This window comes from Hydra vulgaris, chromosome 03 (assembly GCF_038396675.1).
Source record: "Hydra vulgaris chromosome 03, alternate assembly HydraT2T_AEP".
NCBI classification, from domain to species: Eukaryota; Metazoa; Cnidaria; class Hydrozoa; order Anthoathecata; family Hydridae; genus Hydra; species Hydra vulgaris.
Genome location: NC_088922.1, coordinates 3,922,151 through 3,937,500, shown reverse-complemented (window position 1 = coordinate 3,937,500; position 15,350 = coordinate 3,922,151). Strand labels below are relative to the sequence as shown.

At 29.2% G+C, this 15,350-nt stretch overlaps 1 protein-coding gene across 3 annotated transcripts in view; it reads left to right on the top strand.

Moving 5' to 3' along the window:
• Window positions 1-15,350, top strand: part of LOC100215240 (uncharacterized) — a 48,323-nt gene that overhangs the window by 23,839 nt on the left and 9,134 nt on the right. For all 3 annotated transcript variants that reach the window (XM_065792096.1, XM_065792097.1, XM_065792098.1), the window contains exon 3: window positions 9,407-9,597. In XM_065792096.1, coding sequence (XP_065648168.1) covers window positions 9,407-9,597 — 191 coding nt within the window. The remainder of the gene's footprint in view (window positions 1-9,406; window positions 9,598-15,350) is intronic.

Genomic DNA, 15,350 nt, shown 5'->3' with positions numbered 1-15,350 from the left:
ATATATATATATATTGTAATAATTGTGTAAATATTTCTTGTTAAAGAGTGCTCAATACCAAAATAGAGCAATATATTTAGGGTTTTTTTACTATATATATATATATATATATATATATATATATATATATATATATATATATATATATATATATATATATATATATATATAAAATATATATATTTAATATATATATATATATATACACAGTGTCAAATGAAATATATAATATATATATATACATATATATATATATATATATATATATATATATATATATATGTATGTATGTATGTAGGTGTGTATATACATATATATGTATAAATATTTATGTATACATATTTATATATATATATGTGTGTGTATATATATATGTTTATGTATATATATATATATATATATCCTTATCTCGTAGTTGAAAAAGGCTTTTATGGTAAAAAAGGTCTCTTTTAACAACAATTTTGCGACTTTGAAAATTTTATCTCGGACCGTAGAAAAAACTTTACTTCTAAACGTTATTTTCCCCCTTTTTGTATATCATTTTTATATCACAACTTATATCATTATTTTTAACCACTCATTTAGCAAATTTTTAACCACTCATTTAGCTAAAATTTATCTGGTTTTATTTTAGTATTTAGTTAGTCTTTGACAAAGGCTACATTTTATTGTTGTCAATATGTTAAAACAATTAAGTTAATGCAATTACAGGTACATTAAGTTTTATTGTTTTTTTAAAACCGCAATAATAACGACTAGAAAGTTCATTTTAATTAATTGTATTTTTGTTTTTATTTTATTAAAATATACTTTTAAAACATGCGTTGCTACATCGTGTTGCAACACTTTTGACATGTGTTGTTACATCGACTATCTTATAGCCTGCTGCTACAAGGAAGTGTTGCTACATCAGTAATAACTGATAATCTAAGAAGACGTAAAGAAGAGGAGGACTCAGTGAGGGGGTTGCCATTCATTAATATAGGAATGTCGACAATATTACGATAGTTTTTTGCAGTAAATAACTGAGTTTTGATGGAGTTAAAGTTTACAAGCCAGTGTAAACCCTAATCTGTTGCAAAAGTGAGATCAGATTCAAGATCGGCTGCCTGTTTTAAGCAAACGAAAAGAGAAGATTTTTTGTCATATCAGTATAAATTGAACCATCAACAAAAAGAGCTACTTTAGATGTAAGGTTGTCAGGAAGATCATTAATGTAGATAAGAAACAAAACAGGACCTAGAATAGAGTTCTTGAGTTTCTCCAGAAGTTACTGGAAATAAAGAAGAGTGTTGGCCTTCGAGGATGACTTTAATAAAGCGGTTAGAAGTAAAACAATTTGATAATCTCAAAAACTTTCCCAGATACAACATATGAAACAAGCTTATGGAGAAGACCAGCATGCCAAACTATGTCGAAAGCCTTAGATATGTCAAGAGCAATAGCCCTAGCTTCTCCGTCTCCATCTAATGCACTATAAAATTTTCCAGTCACAGCAGTTAGCATGTCAGCCATAGAGCTAGAGGATCGAAAACTGTTTTAATTGTCTAACAGGAAGTTGTTTGACTCAAAATGGGATGTGAAAATTTTGTTTGTCAAAGACTCAAACACCTTGCTAATAACAGATAGAAGTCTGATTGGACGATAATTGGAGGGGTCAGAATGTTCACCAGAGTTTTTGAAAATTGGAACAACAGATGCCATTTTTCAGCAGGCAGGAAGACAGGACGCAATCAAGCATTTATTAAATAGTTTAGAGAGAATTGAAGGGAGTTCTGGAGAATAATTTTGTAAGAATATGACAGGAATGTTGTATAGACCACAAGCTGTAGAAGAATTGTTTGAGATATAACTTTTGCAACAGAAGCTGGAGTGATTTGAATGTCTAACAATAGGTTAACATGTTTAAATGGAATGGAAGGAAGAGAATGGCCATAAGATTCGAGAGTCAAATTAGAAGAAAAGTTTAAATAGTTCTGCCTTATTCCTGAGAGAGGTAATCAGATCAGTATCATGAATGAGAGATGGAATGTTAGACCTTCCTTTGTTAACGACATTGTTAAAGATTTCCCAAAAGTCTCTTGAGCCTTGCTTTTGAGATAAGATATGAGATTTACTGAACTGAGAATAATGAAGCTTACCATTTGACAGCACCTTTTTACATTGATTTATTGCAATAATAAATAGCTGTTTGTTCTCAAGAGAGTTGTTCTTTTGAAAAAAGTGATTATGATTAGATATAGCAGCATGCACAAGAAGGTGAAAACCATGGAGTAGAATGAGGCTTTACTTAGAACCGGCAAGAAGGAATAAAAGCTTCCATTTGTGCCTGAATCCAGGAGGTTATGTAGAAGGCGCATTTATCAGCTGAGAGGGAAAAGACATCAGTCCAAGGACCGTCATGAAGAAAATCACAAAAAGAATCCCAGTCAGTTTTAGGGTAGTAGTTTGTAGTGCGATGGTAGGGTGAGTCCAAAAAGGAAGTACAAGATGAAAGATTTAAAGAGATCATTGCATGATCAGAACCACCTAAAGGAGAAAAAAGATAACAAAAAAGATAAGCTGACCACAAACTAGGATCAGAAACAAGGCATAAATCTAGGAGTGAAGGTAATGATTAGGGTTGTCAGGAAAACAAGTAAGAGATTGAGAAATGCAGAAGTTATAGGCTTTAGCGCCAGTAGGGTCAGTTACGTTAAAGCCAAGCTGTTTAGTGTGATGAGCATTAAAGTCATCAAAAACAACAATATTGGCAGAGGGATAAAGAGAGAGGGCATGGTCAATTCAATCAGAAATTACATCTAAAAGAGTGCTGTCTTTGGAAGAAGGAGAATGATAAAGAATAAAGAAAAAGGTGAAGAGTGAAGAGGTGCTAAGTGGAACCACATAAAAGAATGGTCAAAGGATTCGAACCTGATTTTACAAAAAGTAGGTGAATTTATGCATATGTATACTCCCAAATCAAGCATGTGACTATTGGGGTCAAAGGATAGTACCCATTAAATTATTAATCAAAAGATAGTACCCATCAACACTGAGATCAGAAGAAGGAATAGCAGAAAGTAAATCAGTATCACTAAGAGCAAGCAAGTCTGGTGAATTTTGCAATAGGTAAAATTCAACTGATGGAAGGTTGCTTTGCAGACCACGAATATAAGTAAAAGGTATATTAAACATTTAGGTGGTGGGGATGGTTTTAATATTTTGGGTTACTTTTGGCATGATTTATGTTTAAAGAGAATTTGACTCATTCATAGTTAGAGCACAGCCTCCTAAGCAATTAGCTATGCAATTTTCTCAGTTTTTTTAATTAACCTAAATTTGTAACATAGGGCTCCTTATGTGGGTTCGACAATGCGCATTAAAAGCATTAACAGAGAAGCCATCCATGCGCAACATTACAATTTTAATACTCTGATATTTTGCATCTGTTGATGGAAGCAGCCTATTTGAGAGCTACCTCAGAGTTCAGGACACTATATACCAGCCGACCTCAAAACCATTAAACTGAGTTTTAGAACTGTACCCTCATAAGCCACTATTAAGGAGGCACAAGCAAAAACCTATGAGAAGAGTCAAGAAGATCCAGCATTCATCATTCTAGGCAGGAAACAATGTATCACAGATTTAAGTTTTTGCCAGTCTAATAGATGAAGAAGGGGTTCGAGGCTGGTTAGCCGAGTTATTCTGCTTAACCCTAAAGTCTTAGCCAAGGAGGCCTCCTACAAGACCGTAGCTGCATGCAGTTAACATCTGCCCAAGATGAGTACAAGTCTAAAGATGTTGTTTAAGCAGTAAGATAAAAGAAGTAATTAATGTTATGGAAACCACTTATGAAGTTTGATTATGTAATAAAATGAAAGTAATGATGTAGTATATATATAGTTATGAAGTAAGATTACATAAAAAAGTTATCTACTCTGTTTATTCTTTCCTTATTCTAATTTCTAACCCTGAGAAGCATAACTTAAATCTTTATAGTTTTCAAATAAAGTTGGGTGGCCCTAGGTAAAAGAAAGCCCCTAGTTTTTTCTATAATCTGATGACATAAAAAGAATTAAACATTAAAAAAATTAGACTGAGGAAAACCTTCATATGCATTCGTTTTAGATGTGTTATGCATTTTGACATCGGCTTCAAAAATATTCCTGTTTTTCCAAGTTTTTTCATAAAGGAAAAAGTTTAGAGGTGTACTGGAATGGAAATTTCATAATCCAGCCGGAACTTGATTTGCCGGAATTGTCAATAAAATTCCAGCTGGATTTCCGGCCGGATTGAGAATTATATTTATGTTAATTTTTTCCTTCAAAATTAAAGTGAAAGCCTGCACCTCAGCATCGTGGCTATATAATATATATTTATAACCTATAGTATATATATATAACCTATTTCACTAGTTTTGTTCTTGTTTCATTTAAATATAATATGTTGTTTTTAATTGTTTTAAAATTTAAGTTAGGTTTTAAATAAAACTATTTTCAGAGGCAGGTTACATTTTTGATGAAAAAAGATACCCAAGTTGCCCAAAATTGGAGAGCAACTTTTTTTGCACCACAATATTCCTAAACTTCCAGAAATCCTTACATAATTAGTTATTGCAAACTAAATTACATCGTGTTTGTTTAAAATATTTTTTACCTAGGTTTACCAATAATTCTTAATTGCCCTGTAGGACAATGAATTTTATATTTAAATTACAAAGTCTGTATCACATGTCTTAAAAAATAAAGGTAAATTTAAATTTTGGCATTCCGGCATTTAATACAGTGTTTCTGGCTGGAATTCGAATGAACTAAAAGTCACAAATTCCAGCTGAAATTCCAACCAGAACAGAATTCTAGTCCTTAAAAAAGTTTAAATTAGTTATCTTATATTGAGTAAATTGTTTTTTTTTGTTTTTTGTTGTTGTTTAAAATGAAGATCAACTAGGTAGGAGTAATAGTAATTTTATTAAAAAAAAAAACCCGTATGATTTTCAAATTAATAAACCTGGTTAAAATAGGTAATTTTCACCTAAAGAATTCATTATATCAACATAAATGCTAACAAATGAAAATAACATTCCAGTCAAATTAGATTATTTTCAGAAAAAAAATTTTAAAAGCTGAAATTTTGCCTTGTGATTCTCTAAGGTATATAGATCATGTAAAAACCCTATAATTCGCAATAGGAGAACCCCTTTTTTTGGGCCCTGTTTTAAATCTACTGCATCATGCATGCTCAAGTATATTTAAAATTTTATCTTCAAACATAGACTTGTATATACCATTTAAAAGCATTTTTTATGCTGAAAAACTCTTTATATAACACTAAGGTCTTAAAATAAAAGGGTGACTAGTTATTTAATAAATACGGCAAATAATACGCTAAGTTTTTTAAAACTTTTTTTAGGTCATTTTTCAGGTCATTTTTCACATTTTATGAAAATAAAATTAGATTCAGATTTTTTTAAAAATGTATTTCTGGATTTAAAAATCAGGGAAATACTAAAATATGTTTCTGTCTTCATCATTGTAATTTTCCATTTCTTTTTCCTCTTCCATGTTATTGATGCCCTACAGGATAAATGATGCGAGAATCTTTTTGTCAAAGATCCATTGTTATGATGCCAAATTATGCATAGATTTGTAACCCCACACATTGAGGGGGTTTACAAAATATTTAATGAACTTGTTGCTCTCACATTTAGGACAGGGAAGGATTTAAGAGAGTTTTTTCTGTTTCCAGACTCTAACCATCATAGTTTTTTGTTAAGTATCTTTATTTGACATAAGTGTAATTACACATATGTCAAGATTTCTATGAACACTTTTATGTTTATGTACATTTCTATGTTTACATAACATTTACCGAATTTCTATGTTTACCTAAACATAGAAATGTTGGGAGTTAGCTCCATATCTGGATGTTAGATATCTCAAACACACAAAAATTGCTTCATCTGCCCTTGTTCGAAAAGCTAAAAATTGTATATCTTTACTTCTTGTTGCCTTTATAAATTATGTGTCAAAATTTATTATTTAGTAATACCTATATTATAGAATTTGGTTGCAAAAAATACAATTTTTTATGAGACTGAGGCTTTAATTTTACCTAGACTTTTACCTAGACTTAATATTACCTCAATTGAATGTTTTAGTTTATTGAATGTTTTAATAAAAAAGTTTAATTTTAATATTTTCTTTTCATGAACTATATTTGGTAAATGTCCTGTTTATTTTCTAATATCCAATAATATTTTAATACTGAATTTAATGCTGCTGCCACTACTCATTCATGCATATTTGCACAGAACTCACGGCAGCCATTACACCCAAGTTAATGGCAAGAAAGAGGCGCAGCCCTTTTTGTATAAAAAAATGTAAATGAAAGTGTATGCAAATATCTAACTTATGTAAACTTCAAATAATGTAATGTTAAAACATATATTAAGTTTTACAGTTTTACTTTTACTTTAAAATTGCATTGCAACAACATTTCCTTAATTTTGATTTTTAGCATTTATTTGCCGTTTTATAAAGTCTTTTGTTTATTAAATAGTGTTAAAACTTTCATTGAACAATACGCCTTAGTTGCTGAAGTAGTTAGGTCGCAGCATTCTGAAGTGAAATGCAGTGGTTTAAATCCTTGCTCTTCGAAATTTTTTTTTTTAGTATTTTTTGATTTTTTTTAAATACAAAATGAAAATTTTTAAAGTTCTATAGATATTTTTATAAAGTTTTACTTTTATTTAAAAATTGCATTGCGACAAAATCTCCTTAATTTTGATTTATAGCATTAATTTGCTGTTTTGTAAACTTATTTCGTCTTTTGTTTATTAAATAGTTTTAAAAATTGGCAGATTAGTGTGTCTTAGTGGGGTATTTCTGAAAAATCACACATGGAAACTCGTATATTTTTGTCTATTAATTTCATAGAAATAAAGTTGGCAAGATCCAATGTACTCTCATTTAGTTCTTATCTATATAAGTGTTTTGTAAACAAAAAATGGTATACATTGGTAATGTTATCAAAGAATAAATTTTAGTTACAAGATAAATAAACTTGACTTTCTCGGAAAATATGAGTTTCAACAGTATAATTTTTTAAAATAATATTTTAGATATTAGCAAAAATTTCCAGAAAGTTATGGGATTGCACTATATATCATCGAGTCACAGCAATTGTTAAATGCAGTTCATGAATCACACACGAAAGTTGCGAATTTGTCAATTTCATGTAGTTATTTTTATGAAAATAAATTACTTCTGAGTATTTCAAGTGAAATATTACATTTCTGCATATTGCCTGAAGTCCCAGCTTTTTATTGTTAATACAAGGAAAAATAAAAAATCTCAAAGAGAAATGGAAAGTTCCAGTGGTCGAATATAAGCTCATTGCGCTTCCAAAGTGTAGTGCGAGGGTTCAAATCCATGATTTGCCATGAATTATCATGACTTGTATTATACGAGTCATGGTAGGTTCATCATTCCACATGTTTTGAAGTCTAATTCTATAAATAATGCAAAGTTTCTTTCATTAAGTTACCAACATTAAGTTTCATTAAGTTACTAGCAGATTGAGTCAAGGTTATCGGAGGAGCAAAGGGTGCAGATGTTGTTTAGAGGAATATAGAGTTAATAATGACACATTAGTATACATTATTTAATATATGCACTATTTTTTGCGCATTAATATGGATTGCTCAAAATACATTTTTGTTTTTATATTACTGTATATTATTATTAGAGCATTTTAGTATGCTTTATATTGTATGCATAATTATTTCCATAATAATATGCATTATATTGTATTCATACATAAATATCTGCATATTAGCAGAGATTTATTCAAGACAGTAAAGGCTAAGACCAAGACTAAGACCTTTTAGATATTTTGACCTTAAGAGCTCAAGACCAAGACCAAGACTAAATGCTTCAAGACCAAAACATCAAAAAATCAATCCAAGACCATGATTTGAAAGTTTTTACAAGACCGAGACCACAAGATACCTTGTGGTACCCTTGAAATAAAGAAGAGTGTAGGCCTTCAAGAATAACTTTATTACTGCAATTAGTAAGAAATAATTTAATAATCTCAAAACCTTTATATAAAGGAACTAATAACAGAGTGAAGACTAATCGTAGGATAGTTATAAAGGTTAAAGTGTTTTCTAGAGTTTTGAAAAATTGGAACCACTTATTTAGCACTTTTTAAAAACTAATTATTGTTAAATATTATATAATTAATAAGATTAAATCTTAGACTTACTTTAGTTAATGACATTGTTGAAGACTAACCAAAAGTCTCTAGGACCTAAACTGAGAATAACAAAGCTTAACATCAGACGGAATAACAGAGCTTAACATCAGATTTTTACATTGGCTTCTTGGAATAATAAAAGGCATTTGTTCTTGTAAAAAAGATGAAATAATTGATTAATAAAGCAACTGCTCAAGATGGTGAAAAAATATGGAGTAGAATGAGGTTAGACTTGAAGAGTAGGAATGAAAGCTTCCAAACTTTTAGTCCAGAAGGAATAAAAGCTTCTGAGATGCGCTTTATTGATACATATTATGGATATAAACATATGTTTGCTATTTATTTAGATGTTGGCATACAATATCCTTTCATATTTATATAAACTTTAGTATTTATATGGTGTAGTATTTGTAGAGAAATTGAAGATGATGATGATGATGATGATGATGATGATGATGATGATGATGATGATGATGATAATGATGATGATGATGATGATGATGATGATGATGATGATGATGATGATGATGATGATGATGATGATGATGATGATGATGATGATGATGATGATGATGATGATGATGATGATGATGATGATGATGATGATGATGATGATGATGATGATGATGATGATGATGATGGTAATAATGATTATGATGATCATGTTGATCATAATGATGTTTATATATGCATATATAAACAAAATATAACATGAATTTTGAATAAAAAAATTTTACTTTAGGATGTATAAATGTTTATGCAGCCTCGGTCACAAACCTGGCCCTGGCTATATTTTATTAAACCCGGCCCCAGTCAAATATCAACCCCGGTCGTTTACTATCTCGAGACCAAGACCTTGGTTTTGAGACCTACATCTCTGCATATTAGTATGCATAATTTAGTATACATTATTATCAGCACATATACTTTTATGGCTGCATAGTACATTTATAGGTTTGATAAAAGTTTTTTTTTAAAAGAATACATTTTGTTTTGATTTTTTTTAATTTTAAGATGTTTTTAAAGATAAAATTATTACTTTTGTAAATTATATATAACATTATATGTGATAATTATTTTGTATAAAAGAGTGAATGCATGATTGATTTGATTATTTTTAATCATGTATGATTTTAGCTTCTTTTAAACATATTTTAATATATAGTTCCTCTGCCAACCAATTTTCATCTGGATTGATTATTAGTCCATCTTGGCCACTCACCTATAGTAAACCAATAAAAAAATGTAAATGGTCTGTAAATACTGGAGATACTATGGACATAATTCAACTTAATGTCATGGATTTGGACATTAATCAAGAAGGCACTTCTTGTAATGATAAGTTATTCATAAAAGGTATATATATATATATACATATTTTTTCTTTTTTATCAAATCATAAACTTTAAATTATGATGCAAAAATATAATTTAAACTGTGCTGTAGTATTGTAAAGTGAATAGAATGTTCCCGAGGAAATTTTTTAATATTTATGTTTTAATGGAATCTTCTATAATCAATAAAGTTTTTTATTTTTTTATTTTAAGAAAACATAAATGAATATATATATATATATGTATATATATATATATATATATATATATATATATATATATATATATATATATATATATATATATATATATATATATATATATATATATGTATATATATATATATATCAAGCCTTCCCGGGAAGCGCTTGCGGTCGCATGCTTTGTTCATTCATGAATAAAGTAATTTTTTTAGACAAACTGGCCATGACTGCTCGCATCTTTTAACTTATAAAGTGTTTCAATAATTTGCTGCAAATAGCTAAACTAATCTACTAAGAATTTTTTTTTTTTTTTTCTTTGTAGTTTTTTCTCAATACTTATATAATAGAAAATAAGAAAATTGTTATTTATTTGTAAAATTGTTATTTATTTGTTATTTTATTGTTAATATTTAGTTATTATTTTATTGTTAATATTTTTGTTAATATTTATTAATATTGTTAATATTTAATTGTTATTTTATTGTTAATATTTAATTGTTATTTTAATGTAAAATTAATATTGTTAATAAAATATTTAATTGTTATTTATTTGTAAAAAATATTATTTGATTTTTTGAATTTTGTCAATGGCAGAATAAGTTAAATAAAAGAATAACATAGTTTATTTAATAAACATATTTACTGTGTCTGAAAATCTGAAAACGCCCTAAAAATAAGAAAACAAAAAAAGTAAAATATTTAGGTATATTATTTTTTTTAAAAACAGCTTTCTTTTTTTAATATTCAATTTAACTTTATTTAGCTTATTTTATTTAGATTTTCTATTTCGTATTCAGTTCTTTTCTTAGAGTATTGCTGTTTTATTCTCTAGTTTCTTATAGCTTTATTTTGCCGCAAATTCTTAAAACGCATACCATATAAAAACATGGTCAAGTAGTCTAAAAAAACTATATATATATATATATATATATATATATATATATATATATATATATATATATATATATATATATATATATATATATATATATATATATATATATATATATATATATATATACAGGGTGACCAGAAAAAATGGAGACAAGCATTTTTAATCATTTTTTATTAAACCAACAAAAATTAAGTAAAACAACGATGAATAACAACAACATGGACCTTCCACAGTAATATACTCAGCTGGTTTCAAAGTGGCCTCCTCTCGCAGCGATACATAAGCCCAAACACGTCTTGAAATTTTCAGCGATGGGCCGCAGGTCTTCTAGCGCAGATTCTGCCCCAGACCTTGACAGATTGCAGATTTTGGCGTTGTTCGACAATGGCCGACATGACGGGAGCCTCAGTGGACCAGCTCCTGTTGTTTTGGTGGTTGTGCCTCTGCTCAACGGTGAACAGCTTTTTGTCCGTGAACAGGATGCGCTCCCATTTTTGAGCAGTGGTCCAACGCTTGAGTTGGCGACATCTCTGGAGCCGCACACATTTGTTTTCATCGGTGAGCAATTGAACTTTTTGGAGCTTGTAAGGCATGAGTTCAAGCTCTCTTTTTGCCATTTGTCACACCGATTTACGTTTCATTCCGGTTTCACAGGCAATTTTTTGCATGGAGACCCTCAAATTTTGCTTGACTCGCTTCCTGATGATCTGGTGGTTGGCGGACGTGTTGACAGAGCGTCTTTTACCACTTCCTGGACGGCGACCATCATGGCTGAGCTCCTTGAAGCGATTGATGGCCTTGGACACAGTTTGCTTAGGCACATTAAGCAAGCGAACAATATCACATTGACGCATTCCTTTACGAAACAACTCCAAAATTGCACTACGTTTATTTGACATTCTTAAAATATAATATATTTTAGAGATATCAAACTAAGAACATATATATACTAAACATAAAAACATGGAGAGTCCGAAAACCAATAAAATTAATTGGATACCGTAAAAAACTTTATTATCAGGATATATTAAATTTTGTCTCCGTTTTTTCTGGTCACCCTATATATGTATATGGTAAAGGTACAGTTAAGTGGCTTGCACTCTTGTCAGTGGAGACTTTGGAAACATGAGGGATATTTAATAAAATAAAAAAATAAGGGACATTTATTAGCATAATAAAAGAAAAAAGATAGCTGTCCTATGCCAAACACTCAGTCGATGTAGCAGCACACTTCCTAGCAGCAGCAGGCTATAAGATAGTCAATGTATATACTGAAGCCAGTAAATATTCCTCATGTTTAAATAGTCTCCACTGACGAGAGCGCAACAAACGAAAAAATAAAAATAATTTAAGCCACTTAGAGCAATAAAATGATTAACAGACGACTTGAAAGATTACAATTTATATGAATCAGAAAATTAAGATAAAGGAAGCCAATTCTAAAGTACTGATGTTCGGGGAAAGATATTTTTGATATCTTACAGCTGTTGATGGAATCAACCTCTCTGAAAGCTACCACAGAGTTTAGGAACCTGACAGCCTTAGAACCATAAAACTAAGTATTAAAGCTGTACCCTCATTAGGAGATGATGGAATGAGTTACCTAGTCATAAAAACTGAGACTAAAGTAAAACGCATGTAATGAGTTAAGAAGATCCAGCATTCAACATAGTAAACTGGAAACAATCTATATAAATACATCTACGACAGCCTAATAGATGAAGAAAGGGTGTGAAGCTGGGGAACAGATATAATTTGTCTACCCTTAATTTTTTTAAGGCTTAGCCTTAAGGCTTTTTACAAAACAGTTGCCGGATGCATTTAATGTCTGCCCAAAATGAGTATTTTTATCAAGACACCATCTCTAGTCTTTACTTAACCAAGAGCCCCAAGACAGGGGTGTACTGTCTAAGTCTAAGATAACATCGCCTAGCCTTTGCTTAAAAAAGCATATCCTACTAGGGAGTAGGACATGAAACAGGTTGTACTGGATTACATGTTACCATTAGCAGGATAATCTGACCTGATCTGAAACCTGACCTAACCTGACTTGTTTTATATAAATATTAAGCAAATTAATTAAAGTAAAAATGGAAAGACCAACATCTTGATTTTTTCATTTAAATCGTAAATAAAATCATTAAAATAAAAACATCAAAACGGTTTTTTTTTTTTTTTTTCATCAGCATTTTTTTTTCATGAATGTTTTATTTAAGTTCTAAATCAGAATAATTAGAATGACAAAATTAAAATAAAATTAACAGACAACTTAATTTCTAATTAAATAAATATTTTAATTAGACTTAATTAAACTTAATTTCTAATTAAAAATAATTACAGCAAAATTAACATTTTACTAAATTAGATAATTAAAATAAAAGCAACAAAAAAATGTTTTAAGTTCTAATTAAAATAATTTATACATATAAGTATTTTTACAATTTTTCGTAATAATATTTGATGAACAAAAAAAGATGTTGCAATTTAAAAAAAAAAACTTTCTTTGGGAAACACTTTTTTATGTGTTCGCCTAAGTTTTTGTGGGGGTGTGAGTGAGCTGGAAAAGGCTACTTAATTTTAATTAAGTTGTAAAATACCAAAATTTTTATTACCATTTTCCGCTCCCCTTTTGGTTTAATCATTTATGTGTATATTTGTATCGTAGGTTATCTCTCTATATATGCTTATGTTTATATATATGTATTTGTATATTATATATATATATATATATATATATATATATATATATATATATATATATATATATATGGTGGGTTTTATGCATGGTTCATAGTTTACCCTGAAGAGTCTCCTATTGCTAGTTCCTATTGCATACTCGTTGCTTATATTCTATTATTATTTTTATTACATGCTTTACTATTTAGTCTTTATTTTTTCTTGAACATCTGTTTAATATATCTTTCTTATATTTTCATCCTCCATCTCTTCTCGATTTTTTCCTTATTTCATTTGGGGCCTTACAGGTTGGCCCTTTGATGCATATGTCTGCGTTTTGTCAAATTATGTATAATTTTTTTTTTTAAACTATAGTTATTATAATTTTTAATATAATTTTATTGTACTCTTTAGAGAAATGTGTGTACCTGATGTTTGAAAAAATTTCTTTGTTAATATTTCTCAAATTTTTTGTTTAAAATTACTTGTGCTAATTAATAGTGACAATATAACTTATTCTGTTATCTCTTAGTTAAGTTACAGTTTTAAAGCTCAGTTTAATAGTTCTAAAAGGCCAGCTGGTTGTAAGCTTTTTTCAAACTCTGAGGCAGATTACAACAAAAATTATCAGTATATTAAGTGTGCATTGTTAAGGTCTCACAAGGAGTTCTTTGCTACAAATTTGGGTTGAAAAATCAGGCAACTGTTTGAAAGTGTTTATGTGTATTTTCTAGTCTAGTTCTCTTTTATGATTTAACAAGCTATTGTAGTTAAAAATATTAAACATAAAAATCCATCATTACCACCAAACTGTTTCAATCTATCTCTTATTAATATTTTTAAAAGATTGAAACAGTTTTGGCTTCATTCAATCACCATTTTTTTATACTTTATTATTCTTCTTCCCAAGACTGCACTCTTTTCAATGTTATTTCTGATCAAATTGACCAAGCCATTTCTTTTAATCATAAGCCATTATTGTTGTTAATGGTGACTTAGATCCAAATCATGCTGAACAGATTAGTACCACTGGCACTGCTGATGCCAGAGCTCAAAGTTTTTGTCCTTTCAACCCCTACGTAATTAACTTTATGGCTCATTGTTTGACCGTGCAAATCATTTCCTTTTGCTCCTTTCTCCTTGTTATAAGTTATTATAAGTTGTTTCCTTTATTTATTTACTTTCCTTTAAGTTATTATAAGTTGTTTCCTATTATAAGTTGTCTCCTTGTTATAAGTTGTTATAAGTTTCCCCTTGTTATAAGTTTCCCCTTGTTATAAGTTGTTAAATCATGCTATAATCTTAATCAAACTTTTATTTTGTTCAACATCAGATTATCATCACACTTATTACTGTCTATAAGAGACTGTATGTATATATAGAATACATATCTAGAATACATGAAATTTTTTGTATGAGGCTATCTTGTACATATTGTCTATATGAGACAGTATGTACTGTCTATATCTAGAATACATGAATTTTTTATTATTTCTTGTCTGTTTAAAGTCAAGCTTTGCACTACCTCATAATTTTCTTCTTCTTGTGCAGATTTTGTTCTTCTTTCTTGTGCTAAATAATAGTTTCCTGCTAGATAATGGTTGTCTGCTAGATTTGTAGTTCTATTATATAAAAAGTCAGAAGTTTTCTCTTATCACTTTAACTACTGCATAATCAGTTTTACTATTGTAAGCTAGATCTTTGTGTCTTGACTTAATAAACTTTTAATATCTAATTTTGAGTACAGCTACTTTCTCTCTGACAATCATTAGAGTTTTGATCCTCTCCAATAAAAAAAAAGTTCCATATGTGTATAATGAGATTATATAGAAGACAAAGACTGTTACTCTTGATATTGAAGGGTTTGTGCTTGTCATTTTATTACTCCTCGTATCAATCTCTACCTTTAAAAAATTTTCATCCATCTTTGTATAGAATACTTTGTCTATATTTGGGTCGGATCTTCCAATTATGTTTTTTCAATTCTTCCAATTTTAAACA